A 26,196-nucleotide genomic window follows, 5' to 3' on the forward strand; every position below is an offset into this window, starting at 1 on the left:
CGTCAAAGTCATGATAGATAATGTAGTCTGCATGCTCTACATCAGTCATCAGGGTGGAGTGAGATCTTCCTCTCTTTATGCTTGTAGCTGGGAGGGGTGGTCCCCCTCTGAGGAGGACCCAGAGAGGGAGCCAGACCCACCCTGGCTGATAGAGCCCTCCCCCAGGGGAAGCCCTGACCGGAAGCAGGTGGGCGGGTCCACGCCTTTAAAGGCCCCAGTATCCCCACCTGACAGGAAGCAGGGGGGCGGAGCTAGGCCTTTAAAAGCCAGGCCGGTGAGCTCAGTTAAAGAAGGACGGCCAAGGGGGAAGGACACGTCTCCTCCTGAGCTCCTAGCTAAGGCCGGGCCGGGGAGCTGCGCTGAAAGGGAGCGGTAGGCCTTAACCCCAGCCTGGGGATCTGTGGAGGCCTCCCCCCAGTATCCCACGGCCTGGGAGTTGGAGAAGGGCCCACCAGAGGACCCCACAGCCTGGGAGCCGGAAGAAGGCCCATTGGGGCTCCCCGCTGACTACGAGCCTGAGGAGAACCCCCCTGAGACATCCGTGGCCTGGGAGCCGGAAGCGGACCCGCCGGAGCAGTACAGAGCCTGGGACCCCGAGAACTTACTGGCCCTGCCCGAGGCCTGGGGGCCACAGGACCTGGAAGAGCTGCCCTCCGAGGATGAGCCCATGGAGTTGCCCGAGCTGCCGCCCGTGGACGAGGAGGGCCTAGCAGGCCTACCATGCCCCAGCGACCCAGAGGAGGCAGGTACTGGGGGTTTCAGGGAGGAAGGAGCCCAGGGATAGCCACAAGTTAGTGGCTGAGTCAGGGGCAACCCGTGTGGCGTGTTGCGGCTGGAGCCCCGCCGACCCCGTGGCAAACGCCGTTGCCACTGCCAGGGCCCTGGGCTGGGACGCAGTGGAGATGGGTGGGCCTGCGTCCCCCTCCCCCCTTCCCTACCCACCTTGAGGGAGCCTTCCCCGCCATACCGCTCTAGAGAGCAGCCTGCTTGCCTTGCCAGCCCGGCCTAAGGGCCTGGCCTTAGACTGCTTGCCTTGCCAGCCCGGCCTAAGGGCCCGGCACTAGCCTGCTTGCCCTGAGAAGGGCACAAGACTGCTCCCGGTGAGAGGTAGCCGGGAGGGGTGGTCCCCCTCTGAGGAGGACCCAGAGAGGGAAAACCCCGGACGCTGCTCCCCGGATCCAGGGGAACGTCCACAATGCTGAAGCAATGAAGCTATGAAACCTGTGTATAGCCAATCACATAGTCAGTCTCTTACCTTCTAGGCTTACAAAACACCACGGTTGATGATCTCATCAGGCACTTCTCTTAAGGTTATGAATGGGAGCTAAACTTGTGGATACTCAAAACTATTTTTCTGACCTGGCACTTTTCACAAGTGGTGCTCTCTGCCACCACTGCCAACAGAAAGTGCAGAGAATTCTGTTTGAGAGGCAGACTGGGTCTTTATTCCCTAGGGAATGTCATCCTCACTCCGTTGATGAAAGTCCTTCTCTCTGCATAACCTCTGACACCATTAATCTTGAGAGTGTTAAAGAAGAGCAAACAAGACAGAGCCAGAGTCATTTCAGTTGTACTAAACTGGCTGAAATAAGTCTGGTACCTTTACCTTGGGGGTTCTCAAACTTTTTTTGTTGGGACCCCCTTTGAAATTATTTCAAGCTGTAATGAGCCCCCCCAACCAAAAAGTGATGACCTCTATGCCATTCTTTACCGGCAGTTGCAGGGGCTGACAGCTTGCGACATCCCTATAATAACCTCGCAACCTCCTGAGGGGTCACGATCCCCGGTTTGAGAACCCTTGCTTTACCTGATCTGCCTTGTTTCCTGTCCAGTGTTAAGACTTCATCTGTTCCCCATCTGCTCTCTCAGGATTTTGGTTGAGCTTTTCATCCTAACTAGGGAATTCTTTGCTCTGAGTTTGGCTCCTCGATTGGTCTCAGGGATAGAAACTTCATATGTACTTATACCAAACAGGGTGTTAACCAGAAAACTATACGCTAAATGTTTACCTTCAAAATGGAAGAGAATTCACCATCAGTGTGTTTGGCAACAATTTTCCCCTTTTCCCTCTCCCTCTCTGCTAATCTTGATTTATCTTTTGGAATTAAAAAAGTCAGGTCTTTCCGTAAGTTCCATCAGGGTTCACTTGGCATCTTTCACAACCTTTTATTCACAAGTGGAGGGATTCTGAATGTTTACTCACCCCATGACAGCAAGATTCATAAAGGGCTTGATGAATCTTTTTCCACAAATTCAACAGCTCACTTGTCTTAGATTTAAATCTAAGATTTAACTACCTTATGAGTCCTATTTTTGAATCACTGATTAGTTGTTCTTACTTCACCTGTCTGTGAAGATGGCTTTCTTGGTGGCCACTGTCTCTGCCCAGAGTGTCAGATAAATGGGGGCTTTAATGGCAGATCCTTCCTTTACAGTATTTTTCAGGGAAAAGTTAATTTCGACCACACGCTATATTTCTATCTAAAGTATCTTCTGAATTTCATATTAATCTGGCTATTCATTTTCTGTTTTTTTCCCCTCCCTAAAGACCCACCAGAACAGGGAGGAGGTTGCACTGCATACCTTGGATGTCAGCACTGTCCTTCTATGTGGACAGAAACCAAATCATTTAGAAAGTCTCCCAAACTTTTTTATTTGAAGACAGATCGAAAGGATACACAGTCTCCACTCAAAGACTCTCAAGATGGATCTCTGGGTGTATTATCTCTTGTTATGAGGATGCCAGCATTCAAACTCCTTCTACTACCCCATTCTACAGTGTCCCAATCTACTTCTATGGTATTACTGAAAAATGTTTCCAGTTGTTGAAATTTGCAAAGCTGCATCGTGGACCTCAATACATATTTTCTTCAGACCTATACCTTGGTTCACGCTTCCAGATCAGATGTTGCAGATGAAAATGCCATTCTGTCTTCAGTGTTTGGATCTGATTCTGAAGCTCCCTCCTCCTTGCAGGGATACTGCTTGGAAGTCGCCTGAAGTGGAGCACTCATAGCAACGCTACTTAAAAAAGAAGAGATTACGCACCTTGTGCAGTAACTGGAGTTCTTCAAGATGTGTCCACCCATGGGTGCGCTCCGTTGCCTAACTTCCTTCTACTCTGTTTTGAGTTTCGTCTCATGAGACTTTGGGTAGAGAAGTTTACATGTGCAGTGCTGTGTATCCTTGGTACAGGGCATGGGGGTGTCTTGAGCACATGCACAGTCCCAATGGGCACAGCTATTATAAATCCTCAATCATAGTTATGTGCACCTTAAGTGGGGCACCCATAGGGGGACACATCTCGAAGAACTCCAGTTACTGCACAACCTCTTCTTCTTTGTATAAACTGAAGTGACCATGTTCTGCCAACATGAGTTCATTTTAAATCAAAGCCAGTTTCCTGCTCACATCATCATCCAGCTGGGAGCTTCTTTCAAAACCAGCCAAGGAATGGTTTGTCTTCAGGAGAAAATCCTTCTGTCCAGGCACTCCCACCAGCTGTCAGCAATATCTTTGCGGATTGGAATGACAGTAGTGGTGAAAATGATCAAATGGGTTATGTCTTCTTGGCAAACTCCAGCTACTAAATAGAAAATTATGACTAGATCGACAATCTGAGGCAGGAATTGGGTTCATTGATGCAGTTATGGTTGGTTTGGTTATGTTTACACTGAAAAATGGCTACTTTAAATTACCTAGGATTGTTCAAAGTGACTATATTTTTTTGTTTTTGTTTTTTCAGTTTTGTTTTTTCTTTTAGTGGTTCCCCTACAGAATCAGCATTTTGCTTAATGTATTTACTGTCTCCTTCATTTTTGCATCCCATCTTTGATTTGTTCAATTTTAAAGACCTTTCGTGAGTCACTTTTTGCTTGACATTAAGCATACTTGGACAATATTCTAGTGGATTTTTGTAGTTAAAATAAATCTTTCCAGTTTGGGGGGAGGGGGGAAGATTAATAAAATCAGTTAATTAAATCAATACAGATTTCTACATGTCTTCAGTAAAATTATCAGTCTAAATGGTCAGTTCTTCCTATGATATAAATTATTCTCTGATAAAATTAAGCTTAAACAGTTTTGTATCCTTTCTTTATCTAGCTCAATGGCTTGCCATATCAAGGAAAATTTAATTATACCATATACCCAATAACATTTCCGACTGAGAGCGCAGCAGAATGGAAGAAACTGTTTAAACCCTGTGCTTCACAAAGACTATTCTTGCCAGTAAGTTAGCTTATTTCATAATAATGTATTCATGTTTGTTATGAATTCATCAAGATTTGTTTTTGAATTTACCTAAATTTTGGCTCAAATTTTGCAGGGAACTGTTTCCACTAAAAAATATTTTTCATCACATTTTACAAAAACACTCAATCCCATTTCCCCCCCCTTAACAGCAATATACTTACTTAAAAAAAAAAAAAAAAAAACAAGAAAAAAAAAAAAACCCTTCCATTTCAGCTGCTTTGTACACCAATACACCAATGTCTTAAATTATTCTATATCAGGGCTCTATTTCTTTCTGTTCTTATTATGGATAATAAAAGAATTTGTACATTTGTAAACTGTCTGAGGTGATTTCATTGGCTCATGAAAATATATACATTAAATTGCTCTGTAAGGGCACAAGGGGTGAGTGGGAGTGCATGTTTTCCAAATACTTTGACAAAAAAGGGAGTAAAGTAAAGTTTAAAAAAAGCAAAACAATTAGTTAATGGATCACCTACAGTTTGGTTTTAACTTCTCTCCTTCACAGTTAATCCTCAAAGATGTGGATTCGCTGCTGTATGTTGATACTGACATCCTGTTTTTGAGACCTGTTGATGATATTTGGTCTTTTCTGAAAAAATTTAATTCCACACAAATTGCTGCAATGGCACCAGAACATGAGGAACCTCGTATTGGATGGTATAATCGCTTTGCTAGACACCCATATTATGGAATAACTGGAATAAATTCTGGAGTAATGCTAATGAATATGACACGTATAAGAAGAAAGTATTTCAAGGTATGTGTGCTGCTTTGCTTGATTTGTTAGCATTTACCCTTTTTCTTTCAAATGGTTTCAAATAATGAACATCAATTTTGAAAAACAGTGCTGTTCCAGTACATTTTTCTCTTCTGGGATCAGAATATTGCATAAAAATAAGTTTTATTTAAATAAGAAGCTAACTGGTTCATACTTAGTTGCAGGATGTTTTTAAAAAAACTGAATTTGTGACTTTTACTAAAAGCTTGTTTACTCAGTTTCCTAAACTCTGGCTGCAAAAGACTGAGAATTACTAACAAGCAAACATTTTTGTTTGTTAGTAATTCTCAGTCTTTTGCAGCAAGTTATATTTGCCAGCAGATATTTTAATTTACCTTCATTTCACAATATACTTGTATCTCTTTGAGAAAATGACATTTGATTTGTGCAGTGTTTGTTGTTTATGGGAAAATTAGCAGCAAGTAAAATGTTTAGAGCTTTCGAGCATGTGTGAATGGTAATATGACCAGGAGATGGTGCTACTAGATTACTTACTAAGGCATTGTGACTCCTCTAATGACACATGCTACATTATTTCTTTATTTTAATCTTTACTTTCAAAAGATCACTCAGTTAAATTAAGTAATGATGATTGAGTTGTTTCATCAACATCTAAATCATTAAAATGACTTACTTCTCTTTTTAACTTTGCTTTTATATTGTAACCAGTTGTACCACTACAGAAATTAAAATTCTTACTAGAGCAAAGTATACAACTGCTGAAAGTATACATAGGAAAACTTTCAAATAAAAAATGCTATATGCTTGAAAAACAGTATTACAAAAGTGGTGCCATATGTAGTCACAGCTGGAGGGAAGGCACTTCTACTGAAAACAATAGTTTATAATAAATTATAACTTCAGCCCAAACGTTCATTTCTGGTGGACATTTTTTGTCCCAGAATTTTGTTTCACTTTTTTTTTTTTTTTTATAAAGAAAGAGGGTGGGGGTGGGGAGTCTGTTCTGTTAGCCCTAAGTTACTGAAGAGTTGTGTAAGTGGCTGTGATTTACATTTTTTTAAAAACATTTTTCAGGGTTTTTTTTTGTTGCCTAGGGAATTGGAGCATGGGACTAGGTGTCAGGAGATCTAATTGTTTTTGATTCTGCCATAAAAGTGCAGTGTTACTATGGGCAAGTCACTTAGCCCAGTGGTTCTCAACCTTTTCAGACTACTGTTCCCCTTTCAGGAGTCTGATGTGTCTTGCATACACCCAAGTTTCACCTCACTTAAAAACTACTTGTTTACAAAATCAGACATAAAAATACAAAAGTGTCACAGCATACTGTTACTGAAGAATTACATAATTTCTTATTTTTACCATATAATAAAATCAATTAGAAAAAAAATTGTACTTATATTGACGGCATAGTATATAGAGCAGTATAAACAAGTCATTGTCTGTATGAAATTTTAGTTTGTGTTGACTTTGCTAGTGCTTTTTATGTAGGCTGTTGTAAAAGTAGGCACACATCTAGATAAGTTGATGTACCCCCTGGAAGATCTCTTTGTACCCCTGCTTGAGAAACACTGGCTTAGCCTTTCTATACCTAAATTACCAATTCTGTCTGACAATTATCACATGTAGAAAAAATTTTTAAGCACCCTTATAAAGTGCTTTGAAGCTGTCAGATTAAAAACCCTATGTCAAGTGCTACAAATGAAAACATATTCTGTTTTCAGTATTCTCCTTATTAAGTAAGAACAGAAAGCCAAATCTTGAAGTCCTTATTCAGGCAAAACTCTCATTGACTTGAGCATCTAACTTAATATAGATGATTCATTTATGTGTACATTTATTGAGCATTGAAATTTTGTATCCTTGTCCATGAAGGACAGCTAAATGCCTGAAAAATCCCAAATTGAAACTCTGACCTTTTCTTCAGTAGTTACCAAAAAGTTAATCAATTTGTTTTATTAGATTTCAACCATTCAGGTATCCTTTTAAACTTCAGTCTAGACATTTGGTTTGCATATTTTCTGTGGGCCATTGTCACATCTCCCTTTAAAATACCTAACTATTGCTTAATCGACAAGAAAGAAAGTGGGTATATGTCTTCTATTAAATGGAGAGAGTGTGTCTGTAAAACTGGCAGATGGAATGTGAGAGGCCAGGGAAGGATATGTAGCAGTTGGACGGTAACCGTAATGAAGAGGGAAGACTCCCTGAGATGGAAAAAGATGGAGGAGAGTTTAAGGAGGCCAATTCTGTTTAGCTGGTATTAGCCAAGTAAATGGTCAAAGCAAATTTATCCAAATCATCAGTGGAAATTCTGATACTGTGAGGCTTCAGAGTCCTGAAGTATAGCTATCTATATGCAGTATAATTGTACACATCTAAATGTCATGGGGGAATAAGTTATGGTAACGGGGAAGGGGGGGATTGTAATGAGTAAACCTTGGGGGACACAATAACATTTTGAGGTTTAGCTAAGTTGTACTGTGTCCATATAGTCAGTACAATAAATTGCATTAAAAGAAAGTTAAGGTTGCATAGAGAAGCATTAGTCAGGTTATGATAAAGTTAAGGTTACACTCCCAATTTTGCCTTTGTTCCTTTTTGTGTGCATTACAATAGTTTTCAATTATCTCATTTTTTCTGCAATATTCCAACTAATTTGGTGCAAACAGTGGCTGGAACTCGCTGAATGAGACAACTGTTCACTATTTACTTTTTATCTTCATCATTCATTGTGTGGTCCCATGCCTCATGCACTGCATACCATCCAAACCCTGCACTGAAAAGGAAGAGGTTCTGAAGAAAAAAATAGTATGTGACCATGTAATTGGAAACTGTGGTAGGGCATATGCATAAGAGGGCAGACTAAAGGTTGAATGGGCAACACTAAATCTTTCTCTTTCTGACTTTTAAGTACCTGATTGTGAAATCTTAATATTATTTTAATGTATTTTTTTTATTATGGACTTTGCCAGAATTTTAAAAGAAAAATAGAAAAGAAACTTTTTTTGTACAGTATATGTAGTGAGTGGGGCAAGAGATCTTGCCTCATCTGTATGCACTTTTTCATAGAAGGTTAACTGTGATAGCTGGAGAGAAAGAAGGTGTAAAAGGGTGCTGGCATTATGTGAGGGAGGGAAAATGGTGGAATGGAATTGTACTTTACCTATTCTATACTTTTGACAAACTGCTGATGTATTTTTGCTATAAGTGTGTCTGTCTTGTCAAGTATTTTTATATTGTAAACTCTTTGGGGAAGGGTCATCTTTTGTTCATACAATTCTTAGCACAATGGTGCCTAATTCTGGTTAGAGCTTTAAGTACTAGCAAAATTTAAGTAATCACTCACCACACTGTATGGAATAAGGTAGCACTTCTTTGCAGCCCTGCCTCTTTCAATGTGTGGAGTCACAGATAGTATCACATCCACACCTACTAAAAATGGAATTCCACTCAACTTTCTTAAGCACCAGTGTGCTTAATATATTCAGAGTATCTGTTCATGGCAAATTTTCTCTGCAGTTTTGCTTAAGTATCAACCTACAGTATTGATGGTACACTGGCACATTTGTTTCCCATAAAAACAAAAAGCAATCATATACATGAAGTTAATTTTTAATAGTCAGAATTCAGCCATATCACAGCCATATTTCCCCCAACCACTAAAAAGCACATCTGTGCCTGAGGTGTTAGAGTTAAAATTTTCAAAAGAACCAAAGTCACTAGGGCACCTAAGTTCCATTTTCAAAACTGACTTAGGCACTTTAGGTGCTTTTGGAAATTTTAACCTAGGTGTTTGCCTAGGAAAAATGTTTCTGCTAAATTTCAAGTTTCTGCCAACTCTCGTTGAAGTACTAGAGCTCAGTTCATAGGTAATTCTTTATATAATTGCAAGTATGTATGTTTCACTTATTTCATCAAAAAGGGCTTAACTCATTTATATGCAGATTCTGGGTTCCTTGGTTACTGTGAAAGGCAGACCATTCACCATCCAGGAATTGCCTATTATGAGCAATTCCCTCTGCTTTCTCCATTTTAATTCCTGCCATATTCAGCATAGTATGAAGGAAGGTGATCTTTGCAAATGGATTTGGACATGACAAGTGTGGTGGTTGGGCTGTATCTTCTAAGCTCCATGTGATAGCCCATCCCTTCAGAGGGGACTTCTCATTTGGTACACAATATTTCTGAGCCAGTTTACCAGGAAAGATGCTTCTAATCTCTCTTCCTTATGGAAATGTTACTTCAAGCATGAACCTCTTTTTCAGTTTTTAGGAGTTGTGTGATTTCAGTCTTCCTTGACGTAAGTCCAAGTCGTCTTCCTCAGCCTGAAGCCTTAGTGGCTGTTTAGGTACTATCAGCTTTCTTATTCTGTGCATTTGAGTGGGAGGATGACCTCTCATTTTCTTTTCAGGCCAACGAACTGGGTTGAGTGGGGACTGCACTTATACAATAATTTGGGAATCAAATATTCAGTATCCTTTAGTATCCTTTTCTAGCCACTGTTCAGCCCTCCTGCCACAGATTCGTAGTCCAAGCTGAGGCTCCTTCCCCACCTGCTCCCTGTAGGTGTTCCCCCTCTCAGACTTCACCTGACGGGTGCAGAGAGCCCTTTAATTTATCTTAATCTCTCTTGTTTGTTGCCTTGCCTAAGAGGCAGAAAGCTTTATGCGTGTTTTTCTGTAGGTTCCATGACTAGGAACAAATGTGTCCTGAAACTAACAGCTTCCAGTTTTAAAGGGCCCAATGGCCATAACTTGCATACTGGGGTCTCTGTATGGGCCCGAAAACCCATCATCCTGTTAGAGGACACTTACGCAGCCCTGATTGACTTTCCAGAAGCTAAAGGCTCCATCCCATGAGTGTGATTGTTACTGTTCTTATTTGACACACAGTTGTGGTCTGCAATTGTGTATTGTATAGTTCTTGAGGAAGCTCTTGATTGGGGAGGCAGTATGTGGAGTGTCCATTGAGGAAATAATCCTGTATTCTGATTTGTATGTCTGCCTTCCATCTTCAGACTAAAATGCTTTTCTGCCCAGATTGTTCTCTGCTACACAGAGAACTTTTTTTAAAGGTCGTGAAAACCTCACATATATGAGCACATGTAACTTAGCTGTCTTGCAGTGGGAATTGTAATTTAGACTGTCCTGGCTTTTGTGCATCTTCATTGTAAACGCAGGAACTGCTGTAATAAAAGTTAATATTTTTCTGATAAAGTTTAGTAAATTGATATGGGTTTGTATGATACCTAGCATAATAGGACCCTAGGCTCTGGAATAATACAAACAAATAACAATGTAACTGTATTAGTTTAAATGGGTTTTTAAAGCCTTTTGTACTACATTGTTTGACCGTGCAAATATGTGTGTAATGTAATCTGTGAAACATGTATGTTGCTTAATTTATTTTGACTTCGTATCACACACACTCACTTCCAATATTTAACAGAATTCAACTACGTTAAATAGTATGTAACTTTTCAAAATACCAGTGAGCAGTGTCCCATGGATTACAAACCTTAAACAAGATACTGAATTTGTGGAAATGTGTCTAGTGACTGCCATTAGTTCTGTTTTTAGACAATTATCAGAAAATGTGGGGCAAACCTAGAATATTAAAGAAACTGGTGGGTGATACTAAATTCGGGGATGCAGCAAACACCACTGAAGATGGCGAATAAGACAAAATTACCTAAAGAGATTAGAAATATGGACGGAAAATAGTGATGTGGTTTGGAAAAATGCAAGCAGTTATGGTTGAGGAAAAAAACCAGAATGCGACAGTGAATGGAACATTAGATGAATTTGCAATGCAGTATTGCAAAGAGTTTCATTTTTTTGAATACACAGACTTATCCTGGCAAAAACAAGGAAGATAAGTCTATACTGAAGCTGTACTTGGAAGATTCTGTTCATTTCTTTAAAACTCGGTACTAGAAAAATTAAATAAATTGGAAGGATTTAGAGAAAACTAACAAATGATTAGAGACTTGGATCATTTAACTTGCTGTTAACCTTTTCTCCTCTCCCCCATTTTTTTCCATCCAAGGTTTTCTCTTGTTTCCTTCTCTTCCTTTCCCCTTTAACTCCATTCCTTGTCAAAGGAAGGAGGGAATGGATAGCAACCTTCTCCACTTTGTCCTTAGTAATTCTTTCCCCCAACCATTTTGACACCATCACTAATTCTAATATCTAATGGTAAAAGCAATACCACTGTCTAATAGAAGTAGTGCTACCAGAGATTTCTGAATGAAACAGTGCACTATAATCTGCTTTATTCTTCTCTTATCAGGAAAACGTTCTAGACTTTGCTGCTGCCAGTGCCGCTCCAATTAAATGGAAGTTGGAGGAGGTTGGGGTTTTTTGCTCCCCTTCTCCCCCAGGGCCTATCCAGGTTTTACCCAGACAGTCTGGTTTTGGGCTTCTGTGTCCAGGCGCCATTTCGGGGTGCCAGGTGTCTGGTTTTCAGGACCTGGTAACCCTATGTGGCATCTGACCTAAAAGTCCGGTTATCATGCGGCGGGAGAAGATGCCAGATCATCAACCCGCAACAGCCTCTGTTCAGCGGAGGTTACCTCCTACCTGCAGGCAGGATCCTTGAGACGATCCAGCAAGGGGAGGGAGGGAGAGGAGCGAGCGATGGGGGGGAGGGTTTGTGAAAGAGGTGGAGCAGGGTCAGGGCCTCAAGGGAAGGGGTGGGACCTCAGGAGTCCAATCACCAGCATTTAGGAAGGTGACAACCTTACCCCAAGTCCAATATCATACATTTATGGGCTATTCTTAGAACCTGTTTCATTCTCTTTTGCCTTTCTCACGACAGTTATCATTGGGGCAGTTTGAGTTAGTTTAATAACATTCTCAAGTCTCTCTAAGAATCAAACGTAAATTTAAACCTCGACATATCTCCACAGATGTCAGTACATTGTAGCTAATGTGATTGAGGTGAATGAGCTTTCTCCATTTTCTTCATGGCTGTTACTCAGTCTAATAGATCTAACTGATAGGAGGTTTTACTTGATAATTAGTATACATTTTCTTTTCCTTAACTGCATCCCACCAATCTTAATGATACTCCCATGAACCATACTAAACAATTTTTCCTCAGCTCTGGCATCTACCCTCTTCAAATAGTTGTAAACAATCATATATTCATAGATTTATTTTATTTTATTTTTTAAAGAAAGAAGGGAGTGTTGTGATCATATAGTCAGAGCTCTAGCATAACACAGGCCATAAGATTTCTCTGGTTTAATTCTTGCTTCATGTCCAATAAAGTTTTTTTAAAATTTTTATTTAATAAAGATGTACATATTTAGTTTTTAATCTTTTCTCATAAATCAGTCATTTCAGCCACGGAATCATTAATTCCTATTCCAGTGATCTCTTAATTCCTTTCAGTTAATCAACATCTTTAAAATGTCAATAATCCTAAAATGAGGACAGTATTCTAAGAACATCTTATCTTCTCTGATTCTTGACATGTGCATCTGAATATACAGCCCAAAATCTTACTGATTTTTTTTTTTTTTTTGGGCTACCATATACAATTGCAAGCACACTTCTAAATTTATCATCCACTATCATTCATAGATATTTTTGTGTAATCTTTTCTGTGTTTCTCCCTCCTATTAAGCATATTTCAAATTACTTTTCTAGGCTGAATATTATTATTTCCTGCCCATGTGTGTTTTGGTAACTTTCCATTTCTCTGTCCTTGTGGACCTACACCTAGAAGCTGAGCTCGTTTGCTGAATTGGGATCTCTATTTACCAGTACAATGAAAGATACAAGATCTTGAAGTTTTGCAGGAATGGTCAATATCATATTTAGAGAACAGGAACCCACTACTACAGGCAAAAAGGCTGTAAATCAGAATCTCCCAAATTGGATGTTGGGCCAAAGAAGAGGCTCAGTGTGTCTGGGGAAAGGTACAGGATTCCTTATGCTCATTGAAAATGTGCTGCTTGTAAAGATGCAATTTACTTCTTGAAGGTCACCACCTCTGTTCTTGCTGCTATTGTGGTTCTTAATTTACATCTTAGATGTACAGGTCTGCAGACTCCGCTGGCAAGCAGCTTTCTCTGCTTCCACATCCTTCAGCTCATCTGGGTAGTGGCATCAATGAGTGCCCTCTCACCCTCTGTGTCATAGAATCGTAGGATTGGAAGGGACCTCGTGAGGTCATCTAGTCCAGTCCCCTGCACTTATGGCAGGACCAAGCATTAACTAGACCACAGACAGGTGTTTTTCTAACCTGCTCTTAAAAATCTCCAATGATGGAGATTTCACAGCCTCCCTATGGAATTTATTCCAGTGCTTAACTACCCTGACAGTTAAGTTTTTCCTAATGTCCAATCTAAACCACCCTAGCTGAAATTTAAGCCCATTGCTTCTTGTCTTTATCCTCAGAGATTAAGGAGAACAGTTTTTCTCCCTCCTCCTTGTAACAACCTTTTATGTACTTGAAAATTATCATGGTCGTGTCGTGTCTCCTCTTCCCTCCCCTCCCCCCCATCTTTTCTTCTACAGACTAAACAAACCCAATTTTTTCAATCTTCCCTCATAGGTCATGTTTTCTAGACCTTTCATCATTTTTGTTGCTCTTCTCTGGACTTTCTCCAATTTGTCCACATCTTTCCTGAAATGTGGTGCCCAGAACTTGACACACAACTCCAGTTGAGGCCTAATCAGCTTGGAGTAGAGTGAAAGAATTACTACTTGTGTATTGTTTTCAACACTCCTGCTAATACATCCTAGAATGAGGGTCACTTTTTTTTGCAGCGGTGTTACACTGTTGACTCATACTTAGCTTGTGATCCACAATGACACCCCTCACCCCAGATCCCTTTCTTCAGTACTCTTTCCTAGGGAGTCATTTCCTGTTTTGTATGTGTGCAACTGATTGTTCCTTCCTAAGTGGAGTACTTTGCGTTTGTCTTTATTGAATTTCATCCTATTTATTTCAGAACATTTCTTCAGTTTGTCCCAATCAGTTTGAATTTTAATCCTATCCTCCAAATCACTTGCAACCCATCCCGGCTTGGTATTGTCTGCAAACTTTATAAGTGTACTCTCTATGCCATTGTCTAAATCATTGATGGAAAATATTGAACAGAACTAGACCCAAAACTGATCCCTGCGGGACCCCACTTGATATGCCCTTCCAGCTTAACTGTGAAACACTGATTACTCTCTGGGAATGGTTATCTAACCAGTTATGCACCCACCTTATAGTAGCTCCATCTAGGTTGTATTTCCCTACTTTGTTTATGAGACGGTCATGCAAGACAGTATCAAAATCCTTACTAAAGTCAAGATATACACATCTACCATCCAGAAGGCTTGTTACCCTGTCAAAGAAAGCTGTCAGGTTGGTTTGACATGATTTGTTCTTGACAAATCCATGCTGACCGTTCCTTATCATCTTATTATCTTCTAGGTGTTCGCAAATTGATTGTTTAATTATTTTTCTGTGTTAGATGTCCAGTCACTACTAACCTTTTCAATGAAAACTGAAAAAGTCATTTAGCACTTCTGCCATTTCCACATTTTCTGTTTTTGTTTTCCCCTCTTCACTGAGTTAATGGGCTTATCCTGTCCTTGGTTTTCCTCTTGCTCCTAATGTATTTGTAGAATGTTTTCTTGTTACCGTTTATTTCTAGCTAGTTTAATCTTGTTTTGTGCCTTGGCCTTTCTAATTTTATCCCTACATTCTTGTATTCTTTGTTTATATTCATTCATTGTAATTTGACCTAGTTTCCACTTTTTGTAGAGCTCTTTTTTTTTTTTTTTTGAGTTTCAGATCATTGAAGCTCTCTTGGTTAAGAGCCATAGGTATTTTAAGAGCATATTTCCTATCTTTGCTATATAGTGGGATAGTTTGCTCTTGTGACCTTAGTAATGTTTCTTTGAAAAAACCTGCCAACTCTCTTGAACTGTTTTTCCCCTTAGACTTGCTTCCCATCGGATTTTACCTACCCACTCCCTGAGTTTGCTGAAGTCTGCCTTCTTGTAATCCATTATCTTTATTATGCTGTTTTCCCTCTTGCCATTCCTTCAAATCATGAACTCTACTATTTCATGATCACTTTAATCCAATCTGCCTTCCACTTTGAAATTCTCAACCAGTTCCTCCTTATTTATCAAAATCAAATTTAGAACAGCCTCTCCCATAGTAGCTTTCTCCACCTTCTGAAATAAAAAACTGTCTCCTGTACATTCCAAGTACTTGTTGGATAATCTGTGCCCTGCTGTGTTGTTTTCCCAACAGATGTCTGGGTAGATGAAGTCCCTCATCACCACCAAGTCCTGTGCTTTGGATGATTTTATTAGTTGTTTAAAAGAAGCCAGATCTACCTCTTCTTCCTGGTTAGGTGGTCTGTAGTAGACCCTTAACATGACATCACCCTTGTTTTTTTACCCCTTTTATCCTTACCCAGCCACTTCCAACAACTGTCTCCTATTTCCATCTCAACCTCAGTCCAAGTATATACATTTTTAATATATAAGGCAATACTACCTCCATTTTCCCCATTTGTCTTTCCTGAGCAAGCTGTACCCTTCTGTATGAATATTTCAGTCATGTGTATTATCCCACAAAGTCTCTGTGATGCCAACTATGTCATCGTCATGTTTTTTAACTAGCATTTCTAGTTCTTCCTGCTTATTCCCCAGGCTTCTCACATTAGTATACGGACATCTCTCAGATGCTGATTTGATTTCCCCCATATGTTCTCTCTTGTTTCTCTCTTATCCCTGCTATAATGGCCTTTCTCCCCCCCAGATTCTGACCCTTCTCTCAGGTCTCCATGTTTTTGATTTACCTGTGGACTTTTGTCTCCTGCCCCTGTAAAACCTAGTTTAAGCCCTCCTCATGATGTTATCCAGTCTGTATCCAAATATGCTCGTCCCCTTCCTCAATAGGTGGACCCCATCTCTGCTTAGCAGTCCTTTTTCCCAGAACAGCATCCTGTGATCAAGGAAGCCAAAGCCCTCCTGGTAACACCATCCTCACAGCCAGGCATTCACCTCCAGGATGCATCTGTCTCTGCCTAGACCCCTACCCTTGACTGGAAGGATTGAAGAGAAGACAACCACTCCTTCACCCTTACTCCCAGAGCCCTGTAGTCACTTCTGATCTGCTCATGGCCATATCTTGCAGTATCGTTAGTGCCCACATGGATGAGTAGCATGGAGTAGTAGTCAGAGGGCTTGATGATCCTTGTCAGTCTCTCCGTAATGTCTTGGATATGTGCCCCTGGGAGGCAGCATGCCTCCCGGGATGCCATGTCAGGCCAACAGATGGGTGCCTCCGTCCCCTTCAGAAGAGTCACCAACTACCACGATCCTACATTTCCTCCTGGGAGTGGTGCCTGGGATCCTCCCAACCTTGGGAGTACATGATTTCTCCTCCTCTACCTTTGGGGGTAATTGTTCATCACTTGTTGCCGGAGCAGCATAATGGTTCTTCATCACTACGGTGGGTGGGTTGGAAGTAGGGATGGAGCACTGCCTGCTGCCAGAAGTAACCAACAGCCAGTGTCCTCCCTATGACAGAGCCATATCCTTCTCCCTTGGTGGCATGACTGCATACCTCTCTAGCTGGATAGCTTCCTCCACTTTGGATGTCTCCATATGAATACTCATAGAACCGTCTGATGAGTAGGACCACAGGGTGGAGTATTAGAGGTGCTGGGAGTGAGTGGGGAAGGAAAAATCAGCAAAATGAATGAGGGCACTGGAAAAAAATGGGAAGAGAAAAAGGAAAGCAAAATACACAGGGAAAATGAACTGACCCAAAGGGAGAATCAGAGTAAATGAGCAGGAAAAAGGAAAGACTATGGCAACTGTATGAGGGCATAGTGTGAGGGGAACAGAAGGCAACACATTCATTCACTAATCCATCCCCAATGGGTGGCTGAAACAGAAACATTTGGAAAGTAGTGCAGTAGCTAATTATTGTGTGTGTTTGACACTACCCATTCGTTTGCTCATATATTCATATGCACAGTATCAGATTTGGTATTAATATTCTTGTGCTGAAATTTATGTTTGACTGGTTGGAATTCAGCTATATCTCTCTCTCCATCTATATTCAGTTCTTGGTGTATAATCAAGGATTTTCTCCTGATTCATTTCCCCATCTCTCTCCAACCCCTCTCCATTCACTTGCTCGCAGTGGAAAGTATTGAGTGAGCAGTCCCTGCCTTATCCGTACCCCACCTCATCTAGAGTCTTGGTCTGAGCACCATTTACTCAGCCAAACTCCTCTGAGCTATGAGAATTCCCCTTTGCACTGCACTGGAAGTTTGAGATTCAAGAGAGTGATTTTAGTCAAATTACACCTTCAGAAAAGCTGAATTACTGCAAAGTAATTTTCCAATTTGTAGGCACAAATGACATTATGGAACACCAAATCAGATGTCTAAACTTTGTCATTTGTAGGTCCCAGAATGAGGTACAAAATTGGGACCCAGTTTGAGGTCTGACAATTGGGACTTGTATGCTAGTGTCATAAAATCTGATGTGGGGCCATCACCTATGGTCCCAAATTTATTTATGTTGTAATTAGCCTTCCATTATTTGTTCTGTGCTCAGCATTTAATTTTGAGAAAAATACACTGTTCTTCACACATAACAAGTTGTCAAATCCCTGCCAGCTTTAAGACCAAAATGCAACTCAACCTTAACTGTAGAAGCACTTTCATGATTCCTGTTTTTAAGATCTTCTCGCACTCTCCAACTTTGTCAGAATAATTCTTTGAAGTCATTTGAATCTTAGGTGAAAAGTTTGTGCAGTTACTTTTCTAGATCAAGCTAAGGTGCCATAATTGAGTTAATTATAAGTTAATTATTATTGAGATTTATTTGGTGAAAAACCTATATTTTTTAGATTTGTACAATTGTTTTATAAATAATCTTTCACAGCTGTTTGTGTGTGGGAAATTTAGCCAGTTTAAAATTAATCAAGACTTTTTCTTTGAAATCAGTTAAAGAAAATTAGACAGCTTTTCAACTTGTGGCTAAAAACCTGGTTTCTGAACAATGTCTGCTTTGTTTATATCTAACAGGGTTTCAGTCCAGTTCAGTACTCTCTCTTATTAGTCTAGAAAAACTGTTTGAGGTATAGGTTTTGAGGCGAGATGGGGAAATCTGAAGTTCAATTTAAAATGTTTTGCACAGCCTTACGCAGAATTTTCTATTAGAATAGATTTTGTATTAGATTCCATTAATCCATAACAAAGTACTTTTTGTTTCTTGATATTGTGTGTGTAAGGCACTTTCTAGGAGAAATAATTTGTGGGCACAAATGAAAAACTAGTACTTTATTTTATATGGTAATTGAGATGTGGAAATAAACAAAGTTTCAAATAGGGATGTAAAAACTAGTTTAATTAAAAATCCATTTAATGTTCTAAAAATAGAACATTTAAATGGGTAAACGCGGGGGGAGGAGCCGTGCTGGGCTCGGCTCCTCACTGCCAAGTGAGAGCTGCCTAGCTGCGGCTTCCCCCTGCCGCAGTAGCTGGGCCGCTCTCACTTGCGGGGAGCTGAGCCGAGCCCAGCTGCGGCTTGGGCCCCCCCTCCAGTTTAAACGGTAATCAGCTGTTTAAAACATTTAAACAGCTGATTACCGTTTAAACAATTAACCTTTTACATCCCTAGTTGCAAATGAATAACCTAATCATATTTAAAGAGAAAGAAGGCATAACGTAAGACATATTGGACTTGGATGTTACTTGATTTTCATGAAGTATGAAAGCTTGTTTAAAAGAAAATCCTATGCAATTTCAGGGATTCCAGTATTGAGAAGCAGATTAATGGGGATTCTTTGATTTCTCTTTTGACATAGTTCTGATGTTTTCTCTGTTTATTTTTTAAAAATAGAACGATATGACAACTGCTCGGCTACAGTGGGGAGAAATTCTCATGCCATTGCTTAAAAAATATAAACTAAACATAACATGGGGTGATCAAGATCTATTGAACATAATATTTTTTCATAATCCAGGTATGTCTTCTTTTCCAATGTTTAAATATGATATTGTTTCACACTATGATTGTAAAATATTTAATCTTTTATTTAGTTTCTAAATCCAGAAAAATTGCCCTTTTCAACAGAGAATTTTCAATGGATATGTTCTGGATAGTGTTTTGTTCATTGCTTTTAAAAAATGCTCTTTATGTTGCTTTTAAGAGACCATTTAGTCCAAAGTAGATTTTATTTGTATTGATGCCACCTAATTTGTATTGATGCCACCTAATTATTGCAAATATAATAAAAAATATATTAACACAATCTCTGCAAAATGTTCTTACCAAGAAAAACTATTGATAATTTTTGTTCTGCTGCAGAGTTTTGTTGTGAACTGTGTACTGTATGTTTTTCTGAACAGAGAGCCTTTTTGTCTTTCCCTGCCAATGGAATTACCGGCCTGATCACTGCATTTATGGAAGCAATTGTAAGGAAGCTGAAGAAGGAGGAATATTTATCCTACATGGAAACAGAGGTGTTTATCATGATGATAAACAACCAACTTTTAGGGCTATATATGAAGCAATAAAAAAAGTAAGTGTGTATATTATATTCATCCATATCTTGTGTAGAATTATTTTCTATGTATTCATATTCAAAAATAGGATATTTTATAAAAATTTATACGTTAAAGTTTTTACATGATTAGGACTTTGGTTCTTTTTCTTGTATGATAAGAATACCTCACTGTTATCAATTGCAGATAATTAACCTAGTATTCCACCTTTTTAAACCATTTACCGTTCAGCCGGACTTCAAGTTTGGTCTTACAACAAAATAGAAACTGAATTGTTAATTCTATTTTGAAACTAACATTTTAGGTTATCCAAGAATTATGATCAGATATATTGAGAGCCATCTTAAGAGCTCTAAGATATATTCTGTAATTGCAGTATATCTGTTAAAAACGTTATGCTGATTCTCATTACAGTTAAACACAAATATGTAAGAACCAATATTATTTATTAGTATTAGGATTGTTCCTACAAACTAATAGAGATTGGGGTTCCATTGTTCTAAGCATTATACAAGTAGAGTAGGAGACATTCCCTGCCCCAAAGACCTTTCAATGTTGATAATACTATACAGTTGTTAAAATTTTATTGTAGGAAAGCTTTGACCGCTGGAAAACAAGTATTTTTGTATCATATTGTGATCTGTTTTATATATACTAGGTACATAAATATGTGGTTATCACTTTAAATGCATGCAAGGTTTTCTTCTAAGCATAATGGATTCTTTTTTCTGCAAATAAGGCTTCTAATAAAGTATTTATCACTACATCAGTATATTCACTGAAGAGCTATAAAAGGTAGCATTGATACACATTTTAATGTAACAGACGATCTTGTATATGACCTTCAAAAATCAATAGTATATTTTAATGGTGCTTTATTGGAGGTTGTCAGCTAGATATAAAAATGAAGAAAAGTACTTTTGGGGGTCTGAAAATACACTGCACAGAAAGAAAATGTGTTCCCATAAAAATAAGATTCTTTGTTTCCTTTGAGCATTGTCAAAAAGAAGAAAATTTTTTCTTTCCTTTTTATTTATGATCCCATTTGGTTTATGAATATTCCACAAAAAGTATATAAAACAATGCTGATCTGATGGTTTTAAGATTAGTAAAATTCTACTATGAAATGTTGGTTCTGCAAATAATTTGTTTCATATTTCATGGAAAAATATTGTAACTGAATTAATGATTGTATTTTTATTTTAGGTCCATGTTAAACACAATATATGCTTGAGCATCATTCAATGTAATTAAATTGTTCTGTCTTTATTAGTACTACAAATTACCCATTGTGTTGTTGATTCACTGTAACTCAAGAAGAATTGTAATTTTTTAAAAAGTGCATTTAGACTGGGATAATTATACATTTTTCAGGCCAAAGCTGAGATGCAGTAGGCATGTGATTGTGTGAACATCCCATGAATTCTGTTAGATCTTTAAAGCTTGTTTTTAATTTTCTTGCATGGCTTGGTATGTTGATTTTATATTTTGTCTAAGCAATATTTGAGAGATTACTTCTTTATTTTGCATTCAAAACAAGCTGAACAAAGTCTTAGAACATCTTAGCTGGTCTTAAAACATCAATTAACCATATTTATGGAGTTATTTTTGTGTTGCACAATAATGATGAAAGGTATTTTTCATAACCCTCTTGCTTCTTTGAAAAAGAAATACTGTTCTTACACATGACTGTAATATCATTTCTCTTTTTTTCCTTTTAGTATTCCTTTGGAGATGACCTGGTTAATTTCCTGTTGCAGCCCCTAGAACTGGAACTGCAGAAGACAATGCATACATACTGTGGAAGAATATACAGTGTGTTCATAAAGCAGCTAACAAAAAGCATAAGAGATATTTATGATAGAAGATCAAAGGGAAGTTGATTCTTACTAAAAACTCACAGAACTGTTGAATTCATACAAAGATGGAATATAAAAAATGTATGAAGGATATTCATGCAAGAAATATAATATTGCGTGAATCAGCTATTCCTAGTGTGCCCAGGTAAATATTTACCAGTGTAGATAAAATGAAGAAACTGTTCATAGTATGAAGATACAAACACTTTCCTGCAAAAAAGATTTTTTGATCTTTTAATCACTGGTATGTTTCATTCTTGTTCTAGTGAGTATGGGAGTTACTGGCTGTTCTAGTCAGTTTTTTATTCTGCATAATTCAGTTGTCTGTCATACTCAAATGAGTAAAACTGAAATGAAGATAGATCTATTAGTAGAACATACCTCATACATTATCTATGATTCTGCTAAACTGTGAATGTAGCAATAATTGAGTCAGCACTAACCTCACTTTAAAGGTGTGAGAACAAAGTTGTTTACAAGGGCAGAAGTTATTCTGCTTTCAAAAAATGTGATGTAACCATTGACAATCTGTATGTGCCTTTATATGTGTTCATCTCTTACATGTTAAAATATTGTTTTGACAATCATGTTTCATATTTTAGATGTTAACTGCACATTATAAGCAAGATTTTCAAAGCAATTAGTAACTAGTGTAAGAGGAACTAGTTTCCCCTGTCTGTAGTTACTGATATCTTGTTGTGATACACAGCGTTTGTTATGAGGTTATTCAGCCATCTTGCCAAAATACTTCAGCTGAATTTTTTACAAATATACAATGAGATTATTTTAAAACATTTTTATCAATTTTAATGAGACTTTTTTGCAACTTACTAAGCTTTCTGGAAACAGAAAAGATATCATGGAATGTTGCCTCTATTATATTTAATTACTAAGAATGATTACATGATACATTAGAGAGCTGTGGTGGTGCTCTTAATGATTCACCAAAATGTATATAGGACAGGTGTGCTGTGAGAACTAAGGTATTAATCATGAGGAAATATTACCTGTTATATCCTATCCCTATCCCCACCCCCATAGTTTTGCATGTGTTTAGTAACAAAGCTTAAAAATCTTGGGCCAGATCCTCAGCTGCATGGTTCCACTGACTTCATTTAGAGCTATGCTGATTTACATGAGTATTAGGCCCCATGTTCCATTGTTTTCAGGATATAAATTATTTCTTTTTGAAAAACTAAAAATAAGAAAAATATTGGTTTTAATAGTAGTAAAATATATATTAATGGCATGAAATGCTGCTTTAAGTAACAATTGAGCTTAATTTAGATAATAGTTCTAATTGGAATGAACTAATTATATGGTGGTTCTACGAGTGCTTGCTCATGTCCATTTCCAATTTAGGTGTGTGTGTTCACCACATACACTGGTGCCAGAAAACGTTTTCCCTTAGTGGTACCCATACAAGTCATCTCTAGCGCCCCCTGCAGCGGCGCACACGTGCCCACATATAGGCGCTGCTGGCTCCCTCGCTCTCAGTTCCTTCTTGCTGCCAGTGATGGTTTTGGAACGCTCTTGCCTTCACAAGTTTTTTCTCGTCTCCCTAATGGTCTATTCATCGTTTTTAGTGTATATAGTTACTTGTTCAGTTACAGTTAGTTCTAGTTTGTTAGTAGTTAGAATCCCAGGGTCAGGGTGTGCCCCGTTCCTTGGGGTTTAAACCCTGCGCTTAGTATAATAAGATGAAACGTGCTTCATCTGCCCGGCACTGATCTCCCTCCTCGGTTCCGAAGAAGAGGTCCAAGAAGATCTGCTCGGAACAGGGACGTTCTCCTGTGGAGATGGCTAAGGGGGACCTGGCGAGACCTGCATTGGAATGCCAATCCTCCCCACTTCAGAAGGGCCCCTTGCCTTAGTTAGCGTCGACCCTGGCACCGGGCCCTCCACCCTTTCTAGGTAGTGGTAGAGGCCCTCATCGTTCAGTGGTGCTGTTGACTCTAGAGGCTTTCCAAGCTATGAAAGACCTTCTGGCGCTGCCAGTACCGCAAATGCCGAGGAACGGCAGAGTGCTGTACCGGGATCCAGCACCGGCATCTCGGGGCAGCTTATCGAGGGATAGTTCTGCTCGACAATCCACATCACTGAGGCACCATTCATCGGTGCACAGGCGGTCCCCGGAGTTGAGGCCATGCTCTCTTGGTCAGGACACTGCCAGATCGGGCTCCTGCCACTGATCTCCAGAGGACTGGCACCAAGTGGAGCACTGTTATGGAGTAGAGCGGTGCAGATAGCCAGACTCTCAGCGCATTTCCCCGGCACCGCAACCCCCATTCACCTAGCCCATACAGGAAGCCCAAGGACAGGTCCTGGTCCTGGCACATCCAGTGTTCTGGCTCCTCATGCCACTCACCGGTGCAGGCGCCTCAGCAACATGTCTTGCATGGCACCATGAGGCATTCAGGGACAGCACCGCCATGGCCGTCAGATATCAGCACCTCATCCTTGGACAGCGATGAGGTTGTCCAGACCAGGCAACCCCCAGTTCCGGTGTCCGGTTTCCCCATGGTACCACCAATGGCAGCATGGCCGCACTGTTGGGGGCTTCCCTTTGGGATCTCACAAACCGGTTCCGTGAGAGGAATCTTGAAGCTGCAGTCTTCCATCCCTCAGAGCACGGCGCCACACTTGGACACCGATTTGGACCATGAAGGTTCACATGCGTCAGGGCCTGAGGGTTCTACCTCACCCAGAACAGAGGCTCCTCCCCCAGCGCAGGTGCTGGCCTCTTACTCATTGTCACTGGATAAGGAGGTCATTGGACCCTCTTCTGCGGTGCCGATGGATGATTTTAAGGCGCACCAGGACTTATTCAAAAGGCTTGCCTCCAATTTGGGCCTCAGGATAGAGGAACTGGATGAGCCGGCTGACGAACTGTTTGGAATATTGGCCTCAGTAGCTCCTAGTAGAGTGGCCCTACCAATCCATGAATGGGTTGTTAAACTAGCCAAAGCTCTGTGGCAAACCCCAGCCTCCTTGCCCCCCACATCCAAGAGGGCAGAAAGAAAATACTATGTGCCAGCAAAGGGTTTTGAATACATTTATACACACCCTGCATCAGGATCCTTGGTCGTCACAGCTGCCATCGAAAGGGACAGGCAAGGGAAAGTCAACTCGACCCCTAAACATAAGGACATTTGTTTGGTCGAAAAATTTATTCTACAGCCAGCCTGACGCAACGAGTGGCGAACCAACAGGCGTTGCTAGGCAGATACCATCTTAATATCTGGCAGTTGCTGAACAAGTTTGCAGACTTGTTCTCCCCTTCTTCCAAACAGGAGAGACTCCTAAATGAGGAAAAACAAGGCTTACAAGACGCACCAGGGCTGTTCGTCATCTGCTGGCCCTCATCTGGGCTCCAGTTGCCATAACCGGGGCAGAAAGCAGACCTTTTGAAGGTGCGCCTGGGAATGACCTACAAATTCTTTCCAGGGATCCAATCCCCCTTTTGTTTTCTTCTTGTCTAGTCCATTTCCTCCCAGTCTGGGCTGCTGTAACATCAGACAGATGGTTGCTCAGCACGGTGTCTATTAGTTATACCCTCCAGTTTGCCTCACTCCCGCCTTCCTACCCTCCTCCTCGTCCCTCTTTAGGGACCCCTCTCATGAACAGCTCCTCAAATAGGAGATGCGAGCACTTCTGTAAGTCGGTGCAGTGGAAGCGTTCCCAGAGACCTGTGGGGTTGAGGGTTTTACTCCCATTACTTCTTGATCCTGAAGGCAGAGGGAGGGTTGAGGCCTATACTGGACTTACAGCACCTGAACAAGTACCTCAGAAAACTAAAAATTTGCATGTTCTCCCTAGCCACCATCATTCCATCTCTGGATCCAGGCAACTAGTACACCACTGTCGATTTAAAGGACGCCTACTTCCACAGTGCAAATCTTCACTAGTCACAGGAGGTTCCTGAGATTTATGGTAGGAAGACCGCCACTACCAGTTTGCTGTGCTCCCCTTTGGCTTCTCAACTGCACCGACAGTTTTCACCAAGTGCATGTCAGTGGTAGCGGCCCATCTCAGGAGGAGAGGAGTGTAAGTGTTCCCCTACCTGGACAACTACCTCATCTGGCACAAGTCAAGGTCCTAGGTCCAAACCAGCATTTCAATCACCTGAAGTGTTTGTCAGGTGCTGGGCCTCCTAATAAACTAACAGAAATTGGTATTAATTCCTGTGCAAAGAATAGAATTTATCGGAGCAATGCTGGACTCATCCAGGGTCAGGTCATTCCTTCCAGAGGAAAGATTCCGAGCAATGACAGAAATTATTACCCACATTTCGGCTCGTCCCCTCACAACAACGAGGGTGTACTTCAGCCTCCTGGGCCACATGGTCCCCCAGGCCAGGCTGCACCTCAGACCCCTCCAAATGTGGCTTGGCGTCAGTTTATTCTCCATTCATGCACCACCTGGACAGGATACTTAGTCCCTCCAAAAATACTTACCTCCCTGGTATGGTGCTCAAGTCTGGGTTCACGTCCTCTTGGGAATGCCCTACGAAGTATCTCAGCCGTCGGTAAGTGTGGTCTCTGATGTCTCGGACCTGGGATGAGGACCTCACATTGGTTCCCTCAAGGCTCAGGGCACATGGGCCTCAGAGGAACTAGGGTTACATATCAATATCAAAGAGCTCAGTGTAATTCATCTAGCCAGTGCAGTCTTTCTACCACATCTTGCCAACAGGGTGGTACAGATTCTAATGGACAATACGGCCTCCATGTATTATATCAACAGGCAAGTGAGGACCAGATCCCTGCCCTATGTATGGAGACCATCCG

At 40.4% G+C, this 26,196-nt stretch overlaps 1 protein-coding gene across 1 annotated transcript in view; it reads left to right on the forward strand.

Annotated features, from left to right (window-relative positions):
- Positions 1-22,698, forward strand: part of GXYLT1 (glucoside xylosyltransferase 1) — a 60,515-nt gene extending 37,817 nt beyond the window's left edge. The window contains exons 4-8 of the mRNA XM_067563956.1: positions 4,105-4,230; positions 4,763-5,014; positions 18,883-19,006; positions 19,392-19,564; positions 21,269-22,698. Coding sequence (XP_067420057.1) covers positions 4,105-4,230; positions 4,763-5,014; positions 18,883-19,006; positions 19,392-19,564; positions 21,269-21,430 — 837 coding nt within the window. The 3' untranslated portion in view covers positions 21,431-22,698. The remainder of the gene's footprint in view (positions 1-4,104; positions 4,231-4,762; positions 5,015-18,882; positions 19,007-19,391; positions 19,565-21,268) is intronic.
- The last annotated feature ends 3,498 nt before the right edge of the window (positions 22,699-26,196 follow it).

Source organism: Emydura macquarii, unplaced genomic scaffold (genome assembly GCF_026122565.2).
Source record: "Emydura macquarii macquarii isolate MOO-44397 ecotype Brisbane River unplaced genomic scaffold, CSIRO-AGI_Emac_v2 contig_2636, whole genome shotgun sequence".
Classification (NCBI taxonomy): Eukaryota; Metazoa; Chordata; order Testudines; family Chelidae; genus Emydura; species Emydura macquarii.